We start from the raw sequence: 25,274 nt of genomic DNA on the forward strand, positions 1-25,274 counted from the left end.
TTTTCAATTATCAAACTCTACAAATACAACCCTTGAGCATAAAAATCAACCATGCTATGAAAATCCCATACTAGTCATGTAACGCTTGCAGATTTGGGTTTGTCAATTTAGAGACAATAAACGTCAAAAATAACCTTTTGATATTATTATTTAGAATAAATAATATTAACCAGGTTATAATATATTTCACAAGGGTTACGTACATATAAAGAACGCTAAAATCCGAGTTATAACGAATAAGTTATAATATGTCAAAGTTTTACTGCAAAATCGACACGATACTGGAAAACGTAAAAAGTGAGTTTGCGATAAAATACATTATATCATTAGCGAACTAAACGAAAGTTGTAGTATACGTTAAATAGATAACGTGCACAAATAGAACATCCAAATCTAACTTCGTATGAGTAAGTTATGATTTTTTTCCTAGATTTAGCATAGCAATATATAACACGAAATTCGAATTTTAGACAATTGGTATTTAGCCAAAATGATCTAAAATTAATAGGAGTTCAATGATAAAAAGACAGTAAAAATAGAGTCTATATGTAGAAGTTATGAATTGTACACGGTCATTAACAGTGTAATATTCTAAGGCTGTTAAATTTAAAATCGATCAAGAATTAGCCAATGAGATCAAAAAGAAAGTTTTAGATCTTGTCAATACCTACGTGTGGATATAAAGAACTTAAAATGGAGCTAGTATGCGAAGTTGTGAACTTTTTAAAATTGGTTGTTTTACATGTGTCCAGTACCACGTGTCAGCACCAGGCTTCGCCTTGGTGCCTATGCAAAGCTCACGACGTGAGAGCCATGTATCACGACGTAGAGGCCCCAGACAACCTATAAATAGAAGCATAGATCACCCCAAAAACTCACACCTCAACTTTTCTTTCTCTCTCAATACTCCTAAACTCTCCCTCTCCTTCCTTAGTACTTCTTCCTAAGTGCTTGAGGCGAGTACCGGAGCACCAAAGGCTTTGAGAAGAAGAGCTTTTGGTTCGGAAGTTCTGCCCCCGCAGAGCTTGGTTTGTAGCCAAACCTTCTTATAAGCATTGGCTGAGCATTATTAAGGCCAAAGGGGGATGTACCCCCACCCCCCATATTTTTTGGTTCTAAATAGCATTTATAGTTTCATTTTATACCCAAAAATATAAAATTTTGTCATTGCCCCCCCCCCCCCCCCCCCCCCCCGAATAAAATGTTAAAGCTCCGCCCTACTTATAAGTAAGTTATGTTTACCCTACTTCAATTATAGTTTATGTTTAAGTTTATTATCGTTATAATATGTTTTAACTACTTGCGGTATGGGGAATATGGTTTGAAATACCGCATAGAGTTGTTGGATTTCAGAAATACTATAATGCCAAAATGGTCCTGCCCTCCGGTGTTTCATGTCTGACCTATGTCTGTACATAGTGGTTGAAAAGTATTGTTTAACACTTATAAAACAATAACGCTCGTAGACCTTGAGCTAATTAGTCATAATAAATATTAGACTAAAACTTAGCAATAATAATGCTAGGTTTCGCCGAAGGAAAAAATGATTGTTAAAAGCGAAGCGTTGTCCGAATTTTGACTCATCACTTTAACAAGTGAATGAATATTTATTTTCATCTCACACATAGATATGAAGTATTTAATATAAATTACGTGCTATATATACATAATATATGTATTCTTAATATCTATACTGGATGAACAAAATATACAGGTTTTATTCGATTTAAATTGTATACATATTTTATACACATAATTATGATGGGTAAAGATGAGTAGATTAAAGATGAGATGAGAAGAGAGATGACAGATGATATAGATGATGCGAGGTGAAAGATGATGAGAAGCGATGGCCCAGTCATCTAGCAAAGATGATGACAACCATGAACTATTCTAGATACTTTAGTGGAACACTAGCAGACGCACAACCTGTAGGTGTTGTGAATGATGTGTTCACTAGATGTACTCTAAGAACCCATTGATATGTATTGTTGGTGGACTCCCTAAAATAATAATGTCAATATATAAAAGAAATAAACATTGACAGCTATGGATTTAGTCCTTCACAAATGAACATCGACGACTATGGACTTAGTGCCTGTTATATAAACCCTGATATCGATGGACTTCATGCCTATTCCTTAGGACAATCCTTACGAATGAATATTGAGGTTTAGATGATTATTAGGGAAGATGCTTAAGAATAAAGAAGATAATAGGGATAGGTAATTGGGATTAACTGTTTGATGATTAAACATAATAACTTTATTATTGTAGGTTGAAAACCATATGTACTTACCAAGTTTCGCAACCTGGCCCACTTAGTTTATTTGTTTCACAGATGTCGATACGACGCTACATTACACTGAGAGATTAAAGAAGATGTAGATTATTAGTGTAAATGAATATACAGTCTATTTATACTTATGTTTCTGTATTGATAATGACATCCCAAAGTTTTAATATAAACAAAATACATTTATTTGGAAATGCTTTGATAATATATTTATCATGTTTTCGGGGAGCAAATTCCACAATGCAACTTTTTTAAAATGATACTCTGATTTTTAAATAAGCATAAATAAACATTTTAAATTGCCCGCAAATTTAGGGATGCCATAAATCAACAAAAACTAACTTTGATAACAAAGTTTGTGGATGGATATACACTAAGTTAAAAAAAATCAATATACATGTTTAATTAAGCACTTGATTATGCAACTAGGTGTTAGACCTATGTATTACATTAGTTTATTTAAAAGAAAAATTAAATATGAAATTCTAAACATTTGAGAAATTTGAATTTATAAGAAAAGTGAAAAAAAAAACATTTAATTATTAAAACTAAAGGGTTTTTTCTCTTTTAAATTTAAGTAAATAATTTAGATAGATAAACAAAGGAAACTAATGATGTTTTAATTTAGTAATTTTGAAATTAAAATGAATGTCCATTAATAAAATTGATATAATATATTTTTACGATTAAATATTATATGAAATTTAATAAAATTGAAAAAACCATAAAATGATATGTGACAAAAAAATATTTATTTATTAGAGTAAACATAGTAATATATATATATATATATATATATATATATATATATATATATATATATATATATATATATATATATATACACATACATACACAGGATCGGTTGAGGACTTATTTTAAAGTGAAGACTCGTGAGGACGCCGTTAGGCATGTCAAACCCAACAATATATTCCAAAAGAATACTACAATATTGCACTAAAAGGTAGTATAAGGCAAGTAGGGTCGATCCATAGAGACACGGGGCAATCGGTCTATACCTCTTTGTGCAAAGTATTTTGATCATTAACAATAAAGATGGGGGTTTTGAATGCAATGATTAAAACAACTAATTAAAGACAAAAGTAATTGACGAAGTAAATGGATTAAATTCAGAAATGGTAAAGACTCTAACTCTATGTATCACAACTTGGCAATGCGATTCCAAAATGACATAACACTAGCTTAATTCTATCTAAGCTGGTACTTGTAAGTGTTAACAAGCTTTAAAACTTCGCATTCACCATATTAGTTAACCAAAACAAGCTCTTTGATTAACCATAACCCTACTAACCTAATCTAAACAAGCTCTTAGAATTACATTAAAATATTGCATTAAACTTTATGTGAATGTTCCCAACAACACCTAATACTCCTCACAAACTCGGGTGTATAAAAATGTGTGAAAAGATTTACACTAAATTCATTCATTGGAAATCAATTTAATGCTTGTTACTTAGTCCAATTCACAAAACAATTACAGATTTTGCAAAATGAATAACTTGAATGACCTAACCCTAATTCAAATGGTCAATAAGAATCACAATTAGAATCAAACATTTGATTAAAGCAAAATCAATTTCACTAGACAGAAATTAAAAGAAAATATCAAGTCATATGATTGAAATCATAACCAAGAAGTCAAAACATGAATTTGAAGAAACTAGGGTTCTAGCCATACATGGCTTGAACAAAATCACAAGTTGTAAAGATGGAAATGATGTGCAATTACAACTTACAAATAAGAGAAATAATGTTTCCAAATGTTAAACGATCAAATCATTGCAAAAAACTTCGAAATTCCGTCACCAATAGTGCTCTGATATGTTGTATAGGTGTAAAAATGACCCAATTCCCGTGATATGAAAAATAGGAAAAAACAGGTAAAAGTTGGTTTTTTGGTCGAACACGGCCCGTGCCGAAGTAGAACAAATCAACACGGGTCGTGTTGAGTGGGAAATGGCAAGCAATCCTCGACTTTTCATTCCAAAGTACAATGCTCATTTGGGTCAACACGATCCGTGTCAAAATAGAACAAATTGACATGGGACGTGCTCAGTGTAGTTAACAACCCCTTTTCTGGTCAACACGACTCGTGCTCCTTTTGTAGTGTAAATCCAGCACGGCCCGTGTACCCCTCCGACTCCAATTCCAAACTTCATTTTTTCAACTTTTTCTTTCTTCGCCCAATCATCCTGAAATCTTCACAAATGCTTCACGGCACATCCCAACCACTGGTTTACCTAAAAAAGACATGAAAGTGTGGAAATAAGGTTGTTCTAGAGACTGACATGAATATGATGAAATGCAAGAAAAATGAAGAACAGTTATATTAAATAGATGCATAAAAAGTGACTAAAAGGTGTGCAAATTGCACCTAACAGACACCTTAAAAAATTGAAAAAAAAATCTAAAAAAAATACAAATCATAAAATCGAACATAAATCTATGTACGGGAGAAAAAAGTTAAAAAAAAAAAAATTGAATCATTAAAATTGAATCATGGATCATAATGATGCAAAATAAAAAATTAAAATTGAATAATGAATCAATTTTAATGATATAAATTCTTTTTCCACTTTTTTTTCTTTCGGACATAGATCTATGCTTGATTTTATGATTTTTATTTTTTTATATTTTTTTCAATTCTTTTAAGGTATACTCATGAGTCCTCACTTTAAAATGAGTCATCTCAGGAACGGACCCTATATATATATATATATATATATATATATATATATATATATATATATATATATATATATATATATATATATATATAAGTATATTTGAAAAAAATAGTAATTTAATTTATTTTATTTTGGATAATATGAATGACTAAAATAATATTTTTTTTTTGAAAAAATTCATTTATTTTTCTTTTTAAAAATATTTTTTTTGATCTTCAGAATGAATGGCTAAGATTGCGTCCCTATGTTTCAAAAAATATGATGGTTTCAAATAAACATAACTATATAACTATATATATATATATATATATATATATATATATATATATATATATATATATATATATATATATATATATATATATATATATATATATAGAATATTTTAAATATTTTAAAATATAGTTGGAATTTTGACGATTTAAGTTTTAACGAAGCTATATTCAATTAATGGTCCAACTTTATGATTGAGTTTCATTTTGATCGACTATACATACCCTTACGATGAATTTCTTTATGACATACCATTATTAAAACTTCAAAAATTTAACAATTACTTATAAATAAATAAGAACAACTTGTAGCAACAACCGTTGAGATATTATGGCCAGCAAAACCAGTAAAATCGATAGTAATGGTGAAGAATGTGATTGTGAGTTATGACAGAATGGATGCAAGGCAAAAGAATTTAAGGAATTTAAGATAGAAAAAAGAATAAGAACCTTGATATAGATAATGCGTTTGTTTTGGTCGAACTGGGTGGTGCTGGTGGTAAATAAAGAAGATAATGGTTCGTATTGCAGGGAGAAGTGATTTTCTCTGATAAAGAAAGAGACGTCGGTGGTTGTGATCGGCAGTGGGAAGTCGCTGAATTTCTTCTCTGTAGTGGTGATGTTCCAGGCAGGAAACGAAGGTGGAAGATTAGGTCAAATATATTTACTTTATTTCCATAATTGTAGGATTTCAATTAAATGATTTCCTTAATTAAAAGTACAAAAGGTCCAAAATACCCTTTAATGATTTATTTAATTATTTATTATTTCTTGAATTTTCATTGGTGCATTTAGACACACAATATTTGTTGAAAACATTTGAACCTAATTATATATATATATATATATATATATATATATATATATATATATATATATATATATATATAGTAAACTAACTTAGTCTCTCTTTAATATAGAACTTCACAAACTTCATTGATTCAGATTAGGATTGTAAACGAACCAAACGAACACGAACAAGGTCTTGTTCATGTTCGTTCGTTTAAGTTAGCCGAACAACAAACGAACACGAACGGATAAACGAACGAGATTTTCTTGTTTATGTTCGTTCGTTTAGCAAATTACTTTGTTCATGTTCGTTCATTTATGTTCGTGAACATGCTAAACGAACATAAACGAACAAAGATAAAAAACCCACAATTGAACATATATGAACATAAACGAACATATATAAAAATATAATAAAAAATAATTGAATATAGATGAATATAAATAAACTTAAACGAGCGAACATAAACGAACATAAACGAACATCATAAATGAACGTTCACGAATATAAATGAACGAACGAGACCATTGTTCATGTTCGTTTATTTAACTAAACGAACGATAATTTTTGTTCATGTTCGTTTATTTATTAAATAAACGAACATAAACGAACTTCCTGCCGAACATTTCACGAACGGTTCGCCGAACGTTCAGTTCGTTTACAGCCCTAATTCAGATATATAGTTGATGCAAAATTAAGAATATGATGAGCCATAACAATAAAATTTTCACGGAATTGGCAAATTAAGATTAAGGAGAGATTAAACTCTTAACATAAGATAAGTGATGTTTATTTTTATTAGTGCACTATTAATAAATTAAGAACACTTTTAAACTTACACGGTATAATTTGGCAAGTTGGTACCTAATAATATTTTTCACGGTAAACCCTATATTTAGTAGCATAATTAATATGAAACATTTTGTTAATTGATGTATAATTAAATATAATATAATGTTTGAAGTGAATAATATTTTTCATAAGCTTTTTTTATATATGGTTAAAATAAAATAAATGATGAACAAGATCCCGAGTGTTCTCTACTTGCTTGTCAATCCTAATAAAAAGTGAATCGTAATACCACATAACAACAAAATGGAAAATAATACCATAAATAATAAAATAATAATTGTAATTTTGATAAGTACATGTATTCAAGTTTCCTTTTATCTGTAAAATGACAAAAAAAAAAAAGAATGTAATAAAAAAAATAATTACATATATGTTACTAGTATTTAAACGAGTCTAATCAATCTTTAAAGCAAGACATTTTTGTATTCAACATTTAAGTATTTTCTCTGATTGTGTGTAAACATGGCAACATCTACGTATTATTGGTTCCTGCTCATGGTTATCATCGTGATCATAGGTTTCATAGGTTGTTTTAATATTAAACAATGAATTGGGACCAAATTTTCTCAACAACTTTTAAAATGGTGAATTATATTTAAAAGCTTATAGGCGGGGAATTACATTTTCGGAATAATCTTTGGTGATCTTGATGAGTATGTGTGAGCTTAATAAGAGAGACAGAGAGTGAAGGAACGTCCTAAATTTGAGGATCTAACAAAGCCACAGCCACAGAAATCTCTCACGAATTTACGACCCCTTAAAAGATCTGACCCTTATCATTCAGACAATCTTTCATTATCCGTTTCTAGGTCAAGTAACTAATACATGCACAGAAAAATTCCCTTTGTTTTCTCTAATATTCATATGATCGACATCCCTCACATTGATCGCTTCTTCCCTATTTTGATTCCCCTGCAAGGGTTTTGTTCTTTTTGTGGTAAGCCTTGTTGAGTGGATCTAATTACCTCTGCAGTTCTGGGTATGGTGCGAATAGGAATATAAAGATAACCATGGATGCAAGTCATACTAAAATTGTGAAAATATGGTGTAAAAATTGTTTCTTTTGTATTAAGAAATACCCAATTCCGATTTGTATTTTGCTTTTGTTCTTCCTTTCGTATATGTTCATGCCTTTAGTATACACATTTTTAATCTATTCTTCCCCCCTTGTTGGAATTTCGTTTATTGTTCATAGAGTTTTATTGGGTATTGATCGTCAAAAGATTAAAAAGGCTGAACAAGATGATAAAAGGAAAAAGTTTGCAAAGTCTCGCAGGAGTTTCAAATCTAAATATGGTGATCGTACCCACCTTAGTCGAAGAAACACCAACACGAAAACTGATAATTTTTGTTATAGCGATACAGATTTTGAGGACAATGACGACATTTTCTCGAAGAGTTTGAGCGAACTTTTGGCTGAAAAGAGCTCCTTATTTGAGAAAAAGCCGACAAATATAGGAGAGGTGAATGTTGAATCTATTGTTGGAAGACATGAATGTTCGTCCTCATATGACTACCGAAAATATGGTAATCATGTTAATGATGATGATCATAAGAATGAAGTGAAAGGAGGATGTTGGGATTTCTCTGCCGACGAAGGTGATGACCCACAAGATAAGACTGTGCGATGGGCAGAAGATGATCAAAAGAATGTAATGGATCTTGGGCTTTTAGAAACTGAAAGAAACAAGAGGTTGGAGGGTCTGATGCAGAGAAGAAGATCGAAAAAAAATCTAGGTTTTCAGGATAAAGATGCAACAACAGAAAATAACAATAATGGTCAAATTTCTGCCATTAAAGTCGTCAAAATAAATCCATTTCTGGAAGTCAATTCAGGTGGTAAGAAGTCACCTGGTTCAGCTCCATCTTTGTTAGCGACACGCAATCCTTTTGATCTTCCTTATGATCCCCATGAAGAAAAACCTGATCTTTCTGGGGATAACTTTCATGAAGAGTTAACAGCTAATCAACACAAAGAACCGATGTTTTGTAGGCATCAAAGCTTCAGCTTGGGTGCTTTTTCACATCCAGATGCCACTCATGATAATCGCAAAATGTCTTTTTACAAAGATCTTGCAACCAAGCGCTTCACCCTTGCGGCACTTGCAGCTACAACCATTGGTAAGTAAAACATCCCCTTTAGCGACGAATCAATCGCCCTTTTTCACGACGGATTCGGTTGACATAATATTTTTAAAGATTCTTCAATGCATGGTTTTCTTGTATTGAATTTTCGTTCTGATTTTATAATACCCAATAAAATCTTTGATGTGTGTAATTTAACCTTGTCTCATTTCGTAGTAGATGATAATCCAAAAGAAGAAGGTGAAGAAGATGGAACCGAGAAAAGAACAAAAGAAATTGATGCATACCTCAAGGCTTCTATTTCAGAAGGAAATCGTCTACAAAGAAATGCTAATTCATTCGATTGTAGTCCATCAACAATGTTGGACGAGAGAAAAGCTGATATTGTCTTCTTTTATGGGGGCAAGAAGAGAATAGGCCACGCACCAAGCAATTCCATTGTTTCTGACTTGCAGGTTGAGCTTTCTGACGAAGAAAATTCTCTAAAGGACTTGGATTTAGACAAAGAAAAAGGAAGTTGGTTAAACTTGTCAAACCTATCTAAATCGGATTCGGAAGTAGCCTTGAAACCAGATGGAGAAGAAGATGATACAAATCCTTTATCTGATGAACATTATGTAGCTCCTGAAGACAATCATGGGATTATATCAAGCAGTGTGGTATCAACCGATCTACCCTCCTCAACAATTCAAGAGATGGGCAACAGGCCACAATCATTGAATTCGGATATTGTACAAAGCAATCAGTTACAAGAATCACCTGATGGATTAACTGAAGTAGCCATTAGACAAGCTCATGTTACATCAAGTTCTCCCAAATCTGTCTTAGAGAGAGGGTTTTCAACCGATCAGGCTTCACCATACCACTTTTCCAATGAGGTTCAACAACCAGATAACCACACATGAGAAGCTGAAAATGGAATACATCGACCAGCAATTTATTAGTGACAAAGATCTAGAGAAATCCCAGGTTGGTCAAACATCCTTCTCCAGAAATTCATAGCGATTTCTTGGGTTGCTTATCATATAGGAACCCTGGTGCCTAAGTGTCATGCGGAGCTTGGTGGATAATCAAATTCCCCCCCATCTGTCTCTTTCTCATTCAGATATGTTCATGATGGCTAACTGATTCCATTTTCCAAGATGTCAATTTTTAGGCTATTTTGCTAGTTATTTGTTGGACTTAGTCAGGTTTTTGGTTCTACTCTATAACAAGCTTAATGTAATGGGTGTTACACATCGATAAGGGTGGTTTGTGGCATGAAATCATTAAAGAATCGGGAGATCGTGAGATGCTGGAGAATATGTCAATATGCATGTTTACTTATTTGATATGTTTTTTTTTTGTTTTTTGTTACCTTTGTTAAATTATAACATGTATATGTTGGTTATTTTCTCTTTTTCAACATGTTCGTGTTTAATGTTGTTTGTATTTTTATCTTCTTTACAACTGTTATAAAATAATTTATGCAAAAGAAACACAAGCACACGAACACTAGATACCAGAGTTGGAAAAAAAACCACTATGAATGGCCACTACCTATTGAAGGATTACATCATTGATAAAACCCTAAGGAGAGAAGAGAAAGAAGATGAATGAATTAAATGATAATAGACAATATAAAGGTCGGCTTAATTAATATAATAGGCTTAATTAATATAATAGTCTCACGAAAATCATAATGATCATACTATAAAACTCTACAAGAAAAGCTTAGAAAAGCTTATGAATTGGGAGTCCTAATTACCATCTAATAACCATAAAATTAATGGTATTCTTGGATCTCATATAAACCGATAAACATGCCACGATGATTAGAAAAACGTTGCATAAAAGGAAATTACTACCTTAGTGCAACATGGTCAAACCCAACACTTTCAGAAAAGGTTACATTAAGAGAAACACATAGATTATGCAAGAAAATGGTTTCAGAATATCCCCTTGAGATGAAACAGAGCTTCAGCAAAAGAGCCTTCAAACTTCAGAAGATATAAGTCGAAAATAAGTAGTGCCAAAAAAGTCTCTAACTAAACTCTCTCACGACATAAACGGGAAATAAGAATGAGAATTTTAAACCATTAGTATAATAAAGAGTACGGTGAATCACAATACAATCTTTTGTGATAATTCTCGAAGAGTAGATAGAATAAGTACGGTAAACCACATAACGCGTATTTGTGGCAAAATATTTTAAGCAAGTGTGATATAACTATATTATAGCTATATAGTGTAAAAAGTTGAGTGTATCTCTTATATATATTGAGAATAGAGAGTAAAAAGTTGAGTGTATCTCTTATATATATTGAGAATAGAGAGTCAAGAACGTATATAGTGGTGTAGAACGATTAGATAAAATATATCACATGTCGAGTTTCTTGTGATATCGAGTAATACGAAAAGTGAGGTTACACAATGAGGATCTTGTGAAGATTGTAATGGTAGCTAGAGTAGCTCGAAATCCATTACTGATAATCGTTAGTTTGAATGACAGCTTGAGTAGCCAGAAAACTATTATTATTATTATAAATGAGTTTTTGGCATCATAGAGTTGTTGTCTATAATTATGTGAACTTTATGTGTTAGTGATATTGAGAAATTAATTTGACTATAAATGTTATTTAGTCATTTCCGTGAATGTGTGAATAAATTTTCATATCTTTAAAATTAACATTAGTAAGAATATGTTATAGATATCTAAAATTGTTTGAATAACAAGATTAATTTGTAAACAATACAGTTGTAATAGTAGAGTTAAAAGTAACAATGCACTTTGGTATATCGCATTGCAAATAGAGTTGGAATGTGATATGTTCAACATGTGTGAATGAGTTAAATGACTTATCATTTCTAAAATTCTCAGGTGTTATGTAATTATGGTATCTTCGAGTCGTATATGAGATAACTTATTTAGGATTTGTGGAATTGATAAATTTATTGTGTTTAATAGGGTTGAGACTCATATGTTAAATATGCTTAAGTGAATGTGTGATGATAAATTTTGGTTGTTAAAGTTAAAACTACCAAAAGAAGAAATGAATATATTTGAGTTGGAATTATCGAACATAGATATTAAACTAGAGTTGTTGAGGGGTATATAGAGAATAATGTGTTTGATTGCAATCACTGGGATCATTTTCCCTATCAGTTAAAGTCAACCTCCGCCAAAGATTCAGAGTAATACTTTAAGGAAAAGATGACAATGTACATTAGGTTTGCAATGCAATTAAGGAGGGACAGCGACACGATTAAGTAGGTTGCTATATTTAAATTTCTAATTAGAATACATGGTATGCTTTTGAGAGATCACAACACAGTTTTTGAAAAAGATGAGCTAGAGTTATTAAAATACAAAAGAAAATGTGAGTTGTTTAAACCTATAGAAAATGTAAGAAGTGTTTGAAAAAGAATAAGTGGCACATTGTATACATAACACAACAAGAGTAGTAAATAGGTAGAGAATAATACTATGGACGAACAACAATAAAGAGAGAGCAATAGACATAAGAAGAAGACAGGTTTCTTGACTGAGTGCATCAAGAAGAAATATTATGAGAACTTGAGAAAAAAAATCTTAATCATAGTTAAATGTGATATTATGAGTGGATTGATATTTTTATTAAGAATCAAAGAGTTATTTGATTGTCATGTGAAACATTATTCCTCGTATTAATAGATGAGTTAAGAGTTGAGAGGATAAATAGTTAAAATGATGAAATGAAAATTTTCAAAATTCTTTTGTAGTTATTGATAGCATTATAAAAGAGATAGTATGTTGAGTTATATTAAAGCAAAATTTTGAATTAAGTCTTTAATGAAAATCAGTTTTTAAATGTAATTTGACCATTTGGAGCACTCTCATGGAGCATGAGTTCAATGGAAGACTTGGAACTTAAATGGAGCACTTGGGTTCACGGAGCATGTAACGAAGGAACATATCATCTAATAAGGGAATAGTGTTGGATTAGGTCTCTAAGCTCATAACTATAATTGATATAAACTTGAATTTATAGTAGCACAATCCTTTTGGGTTGCCTTCAAACCTGGCAATTGAATAGGATGACTACTAGAGAGAGAAGAATGATTTATTAGTTTATTGCTTGGTTAATAAATTAATTAGAAATCAAAATTAATGATTTATTAATGTATTATGGATATAATATATATTAATTAGAAATCATATTGTTTAATTAATATTTAGTCAGAAATTAATTTGGAATTAATTTTTGTGTTAAAGGAATTAATTAAAAGTGCAAACTAAAGGTGACAATATCAATAGTTAAGCATTGGGACATTCTAGAACCTCCCTAGAGAGGGGGGGGGGGGGATGAAATCTAGAGTGTCTATAGGGTTTCTTGGGCTCTAAGGGTGCCTTGGATGACCTAGGGAGGAAGTTAAGGGATTAGGGTTATGTTGAAGATACTTGTCTTATCCAATAACTTCCTAACACCTATATAAACCCTCATTAGGGTTGAATTTCGGTCAAGACTTCCTTCTAACTGCCTTGGACGAAATTTAGGCTTCTCCTCTCCCTCTCTATAGTTTTCCTTGGTTGTTAGGTTAGTTTGTGTACCATTAGAGGCACGACACTTGTGGCGTTTCCTACCAAAGGTCTTTCAAGCTTCAAGAACTCTTGGATCTATATTGTTATTACTACATAATAATTAAATGTATGTCTACTATCTCTTAATATGAATTTCGAAAATAGTAGGTAGATCCTAGGGTTTATTCTTTTGTGTTCAATAATTGTATATTCAATTAGAGAAAAACCTAGATCCTACAAATTAGGGTTTCATGCACACATATGGATTGTTTGTTGTGCTCAAAACTCATTAGTGGCATCAGAGCCTAAGATTTTTTTTCTATTGAATATGATGCAATTTTTTGAACTTGACAATTCGGGTTTATGGAAATTAAACCCATTTGAATTAGGGTTTTTTCAATTTAGGGTTTTCTAACCCTAATTTCGAAAATTTGCATAATCTAGTGGTTCCTAAACCTAGGGATTTTCCTAAATTTCAAAATCTAAGGGTTCCTAAACCTAGGGATTTTCAAATATAAGGCAAGGATTGAAATGATTTCCTTCCTCCCCAAGATTTGCTATATTATGGAAGTTAGATATTTGGTGAGATTTTTTATTTTTTGGTAATTATCTTGTTCTTTTTTATTAAGATAATTGAAAGATTTTGTAAGATCTCTCTCATATTTTCAAGATCTAAGGGATAGGGATTAGGTTAAAATAATTTGATTAATTTAATTGGATAATCCTTAGATAATTTAATAAATTAATTAAAAGTTTTAATTAATAGATAATTATTAAATCAACTTTCTTTTAAATTTAATTAATTTTTTTTTAATTTTGAAAATTTAAAAGATTAAAAACCTTATTATTTAGAAAAGTTAAAATACATCATTATAGATCTTATTATTAATTTAATTAATTAAAGGATAATTAATAAAACCATAATTGGTTTAAATTTAACTAAATTAAAAGTTTAATTTATTAAAAGATTAAATCCTTGGAATTTTAAAATGTTTAAATGCACCTTATACTATATATATAATTAAGAGAATAATTTATATTATACGTATAAGAAAAGTCAGTCGAATTGCTAGTACGCCTCATTCACGAAGTCATACAATAAAGGGAGTTTAAAAAACATGTTTGTTAGCCGAACGGGTTTAATAGGACAAGTAATCCTCATTAAAAGTATAACGATAAAGTAACTAAACCATTTTATAAGATCTTGTTCTTAGTTACTTTAGGAAAATGTGAATTTGATGCTAACCCATGAAATTGCGCATTGCACCTTAGTGGTCATTAGTGGAGCGTGTGTGGTTAACCGGCACACTAATATGGGACTAATATTGTTGGAAATGGGTGTCTCGTAAATTATCATTGAATTAATGGAGCGTGTGTGGTTAACTGACACGTTAATTTCAGACAACAATGGTCTTCCTCATTCTTCCGGAAATGTTTTCCTTCTTTATGTGAAGATAATCTTCCATATGTTGATCAAGGTGAAACAATGTTCCCTTCTTCAAGCTATGGTGGAACTGGAAATCATGCTTCTCTAACTCTTCCTCCACCTCCTCCAGTGACTCTCTGTAAGTCATTTATTCTCTAAGTTGAAAAGTAAGAAACAACTCAAGCCCTATTGGCATGTAAAGATCCAGATGGAAAGTCTGTATGTGCGCATATTCTAAAAATGAAATCACACTTGGTTCTAGTTTCGCTTCCTGTTCTAGTTTCGCTTCCTGTATCGTATATGTTGATTGCTGCTAAAGCAGAAATGCTTAAGAGCACAAGTCAAGCAAATATGTTTGAAGAATCTATCTCCCAAATTGCCATTTCCATTGACATGGAAATATTGGTAGTCCAGAAAAGGTTTCTCTTCCCAATGGAAAGGGATCGGCCAAGGTGAAACCATTTGATTATATGTTAAAGAGAAAGGCTAATTTTGAGATAGTACCATGTGTTAATCCCAAAAAGGTCAATGTGTTTCTATTGCTAATTGAAGGGGAATTTGATGCAAAGCTACCCAGACTACCTGAAAGATCTTAGAGATACCAAAGCCAAGTTGTGTGACTCTACTTCAGGTACATCCACTATTTAACTCCATTATTTTATTAAGTTACTATTCATAGATTCTTAATACATGTTGTGATAGTCACATTTTGATGTTTTGCAGAATCTAAGAGAAAGAATGAAGCTTAAGAAGAGTAAGTTGAATATGATCGTGAAAGATGGATCTCGGTCGCATAGGTCGATGATCAGATTTTTAAGTAGCTGCTTAGGAGTTATTATAGATTGCTTAGGAAATATCTAGAAACATAGTTTTCATATATTTGTATTGTGACGACATAATTTTTCCGCTCATTATCAATAAAGTGAATTTTTCTTTTTATCTAGTTTACTTTATGTTTCCTTGCAATGGCATTTATGAAAATTGGTGGTTACATTTCTAGCAATGTTAAATATGGATTTGATTATTAATTATACCATTTGTGGTAACGTTATGATTGAATAAGTGAAAAGGAATTCCCATCACCCAAGTTTCAATTGGACAGAAACTTGGAGTCATACAATTTGAATTGTGTGATGTATGAGAAGCTTGATCGTCAGAAGATCATGATTAATTCGTTGATCATATGTTTATGTGAATCGAGTGAAGGACTAAATGATCTAGTACACATTGATGTGGACTATATAGATCCACCACAAAGGACGATAAGTCTATTCGTCATGGTTTGTTGATGGTTCATAAAATATGGTTGTGTTTATAAGATTAAGCATAATTTGAACACCTTGAAAAGTTTTCAAAGTGTAACAGAACGAATAAGAAGAATATGTTAGGTAGAAAGATAAAAGTTTCTCCAATCTGAAAGGAAAGGAGAGTAATTTAATATCATGTTTTATGATCATCTTAATGATTATGGAACCATGTTACAAATTGATCCTTGAAGAACATCTTAGTACAATTGTTTGACTAATAAGAGGAATCAGATATTGGCGAAATGGTTTAGTTAAGAGATGAGTCATACTTTGTTTCCAATCAAGTTTTAGAGTCTTACTCTAGTAACTATAGATCACATCTTGAAGCTTGTTTCGTACTAAGTAGGTTTATAACACCTCATAAAATGTGTAGTAATAATGTTTTCTTACTCCGGTACATTTTGAATTGGTAGTTGTGATGTTTTTGGATTTAAAAACAAAGGGTGAACTAAGACTAATTCAATGAAGTGTTTTCTTAACAAGAATCCATACTAACTTTTGAATATTTGTTTTGATCATCAAAGAATACTCCTTGAGAGACAAACTTATATGTCAAAAATTCAGTGGGAGTCTTATTGATCTTGAAGAGTTTTAGGAGTCAATCAAGAATAAACCTTTTAGTTATCACTAGCACACGACCTGAGGTTGATAACATATCATGTACAATTGACACATTCTTGTTTATGTGCACCTTCATATTGTGTTGGCAATGTTTATGATTTTTATGGTTCTCATTCGACTAAAAAAGGCAGAGCACGTTGGTCAATGATGGTACATTAGTTAATATGGGTGTTATGCTTAAAAACACGGAAGCACTGGTATGCCCTCGTGCTACTAGAGTGCAAGAAATTAAGAACAAGAAAGTTCAGTCCATGAAAGGAAAAACCTAAAATTGATTTTGATTTCATCCTCAACCTTATCATATGATTGTAGGTTGGAATTGAGAAATTCACTTGGATACGAACACATACACCATAAAATCTAGGTGGCAAAACGTTTCGCTCTAATTCATGAAAATGGTTATGAGGAAACACTTTAGCTAGTACATTTTAAAGAGTTGATAAATATCATTATGATTAGTGGTTGTGATAATTGCATTCTCAAATTTGCAAGATGGTTACATCATCCCTTTTCATAGTTCGAATTGTGAAAAATGGCAAGAAATAGATTGAACGTTAAGGACTTATAACTATAAGTTCTGAAATGGTTTAAACACACACATATGCTATCTAATGAAAGCGTATGAGCTTGATAAGTCTGGTTGAAGACTTATCAAAGCATTACATATCATAAATCTTCACTTTAGTAAGAAAGTAAAAAAAAAAAAGTATTGATTTCTGGAAGTCTAGTTGATTTCTAGGTACATGTCAAAGCAAGTGGGAGCATAATTGTTATGCAGATAGAGCATAATCATTATGCTAATAGAAGCATCATTGTTATGCTAAGTTTTGCAAGTTCACAATACTATTTGCAGGAAACAAAGTTTTTTAAATCTGCAAGTTGCAAAGTTTGGAATTGTTTCACTATGATAAGCTTAGGGGGGAGGGAACTCATAGTTCATTTAAAATCTAAAAGTTTAGATTGAAGGATTTAATAAAACTTAGTCGTGGACATATATGAATATAGTGTTGAAATGTTTCAACATAGGAAATTCGATATATGGAAATATTATAGGAACAGACTGAACATATATGAGGTCTTTGTATAAGACATTATAAATCAAGTCTCATATGCTTCGGATATATGTTTGATTACATATGCTACAATATTCTCTTGTTCTGGTTTTTTCAAATGCCTAGGGCATTGAGGAGGAAAAAGGACTAGAACAAGATGTGACTAAAGTTGTTAAAAGCTATCAAGAACAGTCCGAGGTTTACCAAAAGATTGGTTGCTTATGGACAGTTGGAAGTATAGTATTTGGACGGACCATATTGACATAATTCTGAGCGGAGGTGATTCTTGTTCAGAATTAATGGTCATATGGGACTATAGAAATATTTCCATAATAGTAGTTGGTTATTGAAATCTACATGTGAGTTAGAAACCTTAACATAAGGAAGGTATTCAAGGAGTTACCTTGAATTCGATACTTCATCACCATGAAATTGTTTTAGTAAGAAAGTTTCAATGGAGCATTTTGTGACATCGTTGGCTATGTCTCAGTGACTTTGACGCCACGTCATCATAAAAAGGATATTGCATGCAAGGTTAGACTATAACACATTTAGTGGTGACAATAATTTTGAATTCTTACACTTGTAATAGGGATTTGGAATTGTGATATGATCATCATTGGAATTATGTCCAATTGATCTGTTCACAAAGGAAGGACCATAGAGAGACATAGTATGCATGTTTATAACATGGCATGACAGATGTTTAATTCAAGTGTTTAGTTGATTAATCGGAACATTATACAATTAATAAAGATTATGTTTTGACTAGATAAAAGTCTTGTAATAAATGAGACTGTGAGTTGAGAATCCGAAAAGAGACTTAGGTTGAGAATGATGGGTTTTAGGCATAAAAGACTCAAACTTAAACTCTTAAGTGCGCATGCAACCTAAAACAAGATCTATGTTTTCACTATTGAACCTATAACTATGAACATCAAACTAAGAATCCTAGGAACCCTAGGCTATTTTCGAATATCACATAAAAGGGTTTACGATTATATACCTTATTATTATTATAGCAAATAACAATGATCCTTGATTTTTTGAAGCTTTGGAAGAAAGCACCACAAACGTTGTGCCTCTAGTGGTTCACATTCAACACAAGAAAGAAGGATATTATGGAGAGAAGAGGGAGAAGGAAGGAATTTTCAGCCTAGCTCTCTATGGTATGAGTGGCCTAAAATAATAGGGTTAGGATCCCTTATATTGTGGTAAAAGGATGTCGTGGATAACCCTAATCTGAATATAATAATAATATTTCAAATTCGTAATTATCCGACTCTTTATTTATCCACGTGGAATAATCTAGAAACCTTAGATTATCATCTAGAAACCATCCACCCTCTTGGTGTAAGGTTCTGGAGCCTTTTTTCAACTATTGAATAATTTCACTTTAGACACTACACTTTTAATTAATTCCATTAATCCCGAAATCAATTCCAATTAATTTCTGATTAATTATTAATTAAATATTAGTATTTCTAGTTAATATATTATTCTCATAATATATTAATAAATTGTTTATTTTAATTTATTAGTCAAATAATAAATCAACCTCTCTCTCTTAGATCTCTCAGGTAGGTAGGGCAGCTTCGCTTCCAATGTCCCTTTTCTTGGCAATAGAAACAAACAGACTCTTTTGGAATGGTACACGGGACATTCACAGATATAGCCTTTCTCTTTGATTATTTCCCATTGGGAAGAGAAAACTTTTCTGGACTTTTAGTGTTTCCATTGTCAATGTCCACATAAGTAGATATTCCAATCAAATTTGCATTACCAGTGCGCCAAATCATTACAGATTGAACAGCAATAAGTAAATAGGTAAGATAACTAAGGGTTACGTTGCGGTCTGTCATATAGAAGTCTTTAACAAACTGAAAATATGACTCGGGAAGTGATTGAAGAACCAAGTCAACAACCAACTTCCTTGACACAATGACTCCTAACATTCCCAGCCTGTCAATGTGTGACTTCATCTCCAAGACATGTAAACACACAGACCTTCCATCTTGGTGATGGCTTTCCAATAGGGCTTCAGTGACCTTGAACTTTTCAAGTCTTTGAACATGTGGGTTAGGGAAAATTATTAGAGGAGGTGGAGGAAGTGAAGTATGATATTGTGGAATATCATCTTCATGCAGAAAGCTTTTTCAATAAGATTCGGGAAGACCATAGTTATCTGAACTAGACATCTACAATGGGTTCAAGTTAGTTGATTTACATCCTTAATATAACACCCAACATGAAATATTAAGGCTAGAACCCAACACAATATTCTTAGGGTCGGTCCACACGTATATGGGGCCCAGGGAGAAAAGAAAAAAAGACCTCTTAAAGACAAATATAATAAAGATTCAAAAAAAATATCGTTTATTCTTCACTATAAACACGTTCAATTAGCAATAACAAGCAAGTCAAATTGTTTATCTTTTGAGCTAGTTTAATTTTGAACCAAATTTAGGCTCTAAAAATTATTTTAGTAATAAGTTTTTTATATATATACACTACATAGCTGAGAAATTTTGGGCCCCCTGGAGTCGTGGGCTCCGGGCGGTCGCCCAGGTTACCCATCGTCTAGACCGGCCCTGAGCATTCTACAATTCGGAAGAGGGATGTCGTAATCCAATTTTTAAATATTTAAAGGTAGGTAAAGTACAATTTACCAATTTCCACCATGAAAAACGAAAAACAAATTTTAGGTTTTAAATGAATTGAAATTCCTAGATCTTTTGAGATTCATTGAACTTTTCAATGACATGTTTAATCTCGATTATGCCCTTCAAGTTTGTGATTGTGATGTTGAGGATCACAAACAAGGTGTAAATAAGCATGAAAATTAGTTTGGTACACTTAATGTTACAAATCATCCAATCAATGTGTCGGTTAACCACACACGCTCCATTGATCCATGATTAACACCAAGCTACCCTTTTCCACACATGTCTAGTCCCAAATCAATGTGTCGTTTAACCACACATGCTCCAATAACGACTTTACAAGGTGCAAAATGCAATTTCATGGGTTAGCACCAAATTCACATTTTTCCTAAGTAACTAAGATTGGGAATTTATAAGTGTTTAGTTACTTGGTATTTTCATTATACTTTTAATAAGAATTAATGTCCTATCATACCCGTTCAGCTAACGACCCTCCACCAGTCAAGGAAGTGGTGGGTGAGATTGGACACCCATTAAACCACCATTTTATAGGTAGTAACCATCTACCCCCTTATAGACCGGCTTCATGAATAACGCCTACTAACGGTATGACTGACCTTTTACTTATACATATAATATATTAAACTTTTTTATTTTATATAGTATAAGGGTGTATTTTAAATATTTATAATACTTGGTGGTTTAATATATTAATAAATTATACTCTTAATTTAATTAATCTTAAACTATGTTATATGGATTTATTAAACTTCTCTTTTAATTAAACACTTTATAAAGTCCATAAGGTGTAATTGAACTATTCAAAGCATCTAGGTTATTAAAATTCAAAATTAAAACTATTTAATTAATTTTTAAGTTATAAATCAACAATTATCTTTTAATTGGATGAGGATCATCATTACCAAATCTAAAAATACATTTTTTATGATTACAAAACAGTTTGTGGTAATGATCCTAGTCTAATTTTGGCCAAAAACTCAAAATTTTGCAACCAACAGGCTCTACTCGACGAGTACATGAACTGGACTCGTCGATCGAGTTGTCTTTTAGTGAGTGAACTCGTCGAGTCAATCAGTGGACTCGGCGAGTTCATCGGTCAAAAGCTAGAAAATCGATTTTTTCAGCTTTGAAAAATAACCAAACATCAAATATAATAAAAAGCAATCATATACTCTGACACCACTGTTGGGTTTTAAGCACTATAACACTTCTATGGTACACATGCAACCCTAGATGCGTTGGATCTATGTTTTCTCTAATTATACATGTAATTTCAATTTTCCAAAGTATACATCCTAACTAGCTTACAACAGAGGATATACAATATAAAACTCAAGTTAGATGGATACCTCTTTATGTAGTTTGTAGTTTTGGCCTTTCAAGAGCTTAACACCTCAAGTGTGATGCCTCATATGTTTCACAAACAACATGAACAAAGGAGGAATTTGAGAGAGAGGCTAGACACCTTAAAACCAGTTATGATTCTCTTAGAATCCGTAGGTCAACCAATTTTGGCTAAGGGGTGACATTTATATAGTGTAGGATTCCAAGGGTCAAGGATAAACCCTAATCCATACACTTAGGTTATGATCCATATCTCATGCGGGCTAACTCTTCATGGATACTTACATAAATTTAGCCCATCATGGATCAATATCCCAAACAATATATATATATATATATATATATATATATATATATATATATATATATATATATATATATATATATATATATCACTGATTTACATAATCAGTCCTTGTTAATTTAATTATTCTCTTTTGATCATTAAATTAATTCCAAAATAACTCTTATCAATACTAATTAAATATTATGATTTCTTAATATACTTATAATATATTAATAAATCATAAATATCCTCTTTCTCAAATATCCATCATATCAGATTGTTCTAGTGAAGGCAACCCAAATGAACCATGCTACTCTTGGGTTAAGTACATACCAATTATAGTTATGGGCTTAGACACCTAATCCAACACATGCAGGTATCAAAAAGACAACTAGCGTTCTACATATAACTACCAAAGTCTAGAACCTGGTCTTGCATACAATTTTTCGGGAGCCGTATATAGGTTTTCATATAATTTCCAAGGGCCACCACCTGGTCTTCGACCTACTAGTACAGTAGGGAGACTCACCTGAATCACAAAGTTGACTAAAACCCAACTCAATGTTGTGTCAACCACAACTAACAGCTCTCGCCACACAAAGATGGGTGCTAAACACCTCTTAACAATCCACACTAGATAAAACCTAAGTATACATTCTAAAAATAAAAAATTGACCTAAACTCAACCTATGCAAAAAGTCAACGGTCAAAGTCAACGGTCTACATTGACTTTAGTCAACCACCACATCGAGGTCAACCATTGACACTCCGTGGCCCTCATACAATCGAACAGATGGGTATTTCCTAGTATCCATGTTGTGGCGACCTATGGTCATGCTGTTAGCACTGGGTCTCTAGTAGCTTAATGGATTAAGCCAATTTCCTTGATTCTAGGGGCTACATAGCTCAAATCCGGTCCATTCTATGGTCTAGATGGATAAAGTTTCCAACTTTATCCATTAACACCCAAAGATATCAAGATCTCAAACTCTAGGTCCAAATAAAGCTAAGTACATTAATGTCTTAACCATTAAGCCCCCAATCCAAAAAATTCCATAACCTAATCACTCTAGAAGAGTTTCTAATACCAAATATAACATAAAGATGGAATCTTTATAGACATGTATGTCCAATACATGTCTAAAATCCACTTTAGGTCAAAATGAGCTAAGGAAAAAAAAACACTCAAGCAATGCCAAGAATTCCAACCAAAGTCTAGATCTACAATATATGTTGTTCATGGGACTCAGGAGAGTCATAAAGTTGCCAACGTTATGTGTTCCTTCCATTCAAACTTGTTTAGATATGAAGAACATGTGACAATATAACACCAAGTTTTGGGTATGTTCCTTTTTAGTATATTATTATTTTAATGATAGATTAATGGTGGCTACGGTGTAGTGATGGAGCGCTATGATGTAGCCAAGGTCAAGGTTTCGTGGGCACTAAGCCAGCATCACGGCATGTGATCTATTCTCCTTGGTGTGGCAGCTGCTTAATGGCAAACCCTAATCTAGGGTTTGAGCCCCTATTTAACGGAATATGATGGCTAGGGTTACCTACCCCCAGCCTTAATCACCCCCCCCCCTTCAGCTTCTTAGAGAAACCCCTAGCCTCAATTGCTAATCTTTGAGCTTTTATGTGTTTTGGTGATTTTTTTTAAGAAGGCATCTTGAGATTTGTTTCAACAACCAATTATTCCCATCTACCTTGAGCATGTTTTTTTTTTTGACTTTTTTAAGTCCCCAAGATCGAATTTTTATGTTATTTATCTCTAGATCTATCGTTTTTGTCCTAAAATCTTCTTGGTGTGAAGAATTAACAGGTTGGATCACATAAAGTTGGCCACTTATGGATCCATGTGATCATTCTTGTGTCATATGTTCAAGATGTAAGGATATATGTAGTTTTTGGTTCCATGCTCAGTTTAAGCCCTTAATGCCATTTTTTGACCTAAAATGGAAGGGAAATGTATTGGAAATGCATGTCCATAAAGCTGTGATTTTTAGGGCTTATTAGGAGTATGAAACCCTTCTAGAAGTTTTGGGTGAGCAACTCTAGAGGTTTGAGTGCTTAATGAGTGTCTTGATGAATGTAGTCATCCTTAAGGAATTAGGGTTTGGGATCTTGACTTGTTGAGGGGTCTTAATGGATAAAATGGGAAACTTTATCCATCAAGACGATGGGAAGGACCAAATCTGAGTCTTGGAGCTCTTGAAGCCGTAGGAAAATGGCTTAATAGATTAAGTTGTCCAGATCAATCCCAACGGCATAACCTTAGGTTGCCACGACATGGTGACTGGGTAAGAAGCCGTCTACTTTGTCATTTAGCTGCCACAACGTGGCGATCAGCTGGAAGTTGACTTTTTAACTTTTGACTATTGACCGTTGACTTTGACCAAGTTCGACTTTAGGTCCTTTAGGGTATATTGAGTAGTATATAGAGGCTTGGTCCTTATATGTTATACATATGACTCGTAAAGCTGGTTTTGGAGTAGCATTCAATTAAGTTATCTTTTGAAAATTGAGATGAGTGTTCCTCGCTATACTTATGGTTCAAAGGAACCAATGCGGACCCACTAGGTTATGTCTCCTAATATATAGGATGATGTTATGTTGGATATATGTTAGACCAGTAGATCTGTATGATTACATGTACTTGCTGGTTATTGATTGTTATTGTATATGTCGATACGTTATTGTTTTTTTGGGTTGAGGCTGTCCTGCTTTGTGCTGAAAGCCAAGATAATCGCGGCGGTCCAGATAGGATGTAATCCCTACGAAGCGGTCAGATCAGGACGAAGGTTTGCATAGCGGTCCAGATAGGTAGTAGGCCCTGTGAGGCTGTTTAGTCAGGTTGAAGGCTCATGTTTGCATGTTGTTATCTGTTTAGTGGTGTGCGGTACTTTGGGGGAACTCACTAAGCTTTGGCTTAATGTTTGATTTTATGGTTTCAGTTACTTCATAGGATAGCTACAAGGTGAAGGATTGATTATGCACATCATCTTGGA

At 32.4% G+C, this 25,274-nt stretch overlaps 1 protein-coding gene across 2 annotated transcripts; it reads left to right on the plus strand.

Annotated features, from left to right (window-relative positions):
- The first annotated feature begins 7,694 nt into the window (after positions 1–7,694).
- On the plus strand, positions 7,695–10,434 carry LOC145014394 (uncharacterized). 2 transcript variants are annotated; one of them, XM_078972763.1, is made up of 2 exons: positions 7,695–9,039; positions 9,220–10,434. In XM_078972763.1, the coding sequence occupies exons 1-2, from the start codon at positions 7,929–7,931 to the stop codon at positions 9,906–9,908; spliced, it is 1,800 nt and encodes a 599-aa protein (XP_078828889.1). In that variant the 5' UTR covers positions 7,695–7,928; the 3' UTR covers positions 9,909–10,434. The 2 variants fall into 2 exon arrangements, with proteins under 2 accessions (XP_078828889.1, XP_078828890.1); XM_078972764.1 differs by having other exon boundaries at positions 9,223–10,434.
- Positions 10,435–25,274: the final 14,840 nt, after the last annotated feature.

Source organism: Lactuca saligna, chromosome 9 (assembly GCF_052625555.1).
Source record: "Lactuca saligna cultivar CGN05327 chromosome 9, ASM5262555v1, whole genome shotgun sequence".
Taxonomy (NCBI): Eukaryota; Viridiplantae; Streptophyta; class Magnoliopsida; order Asterales; family Asteraceae; genus Lactuca; species Lactuca saligna.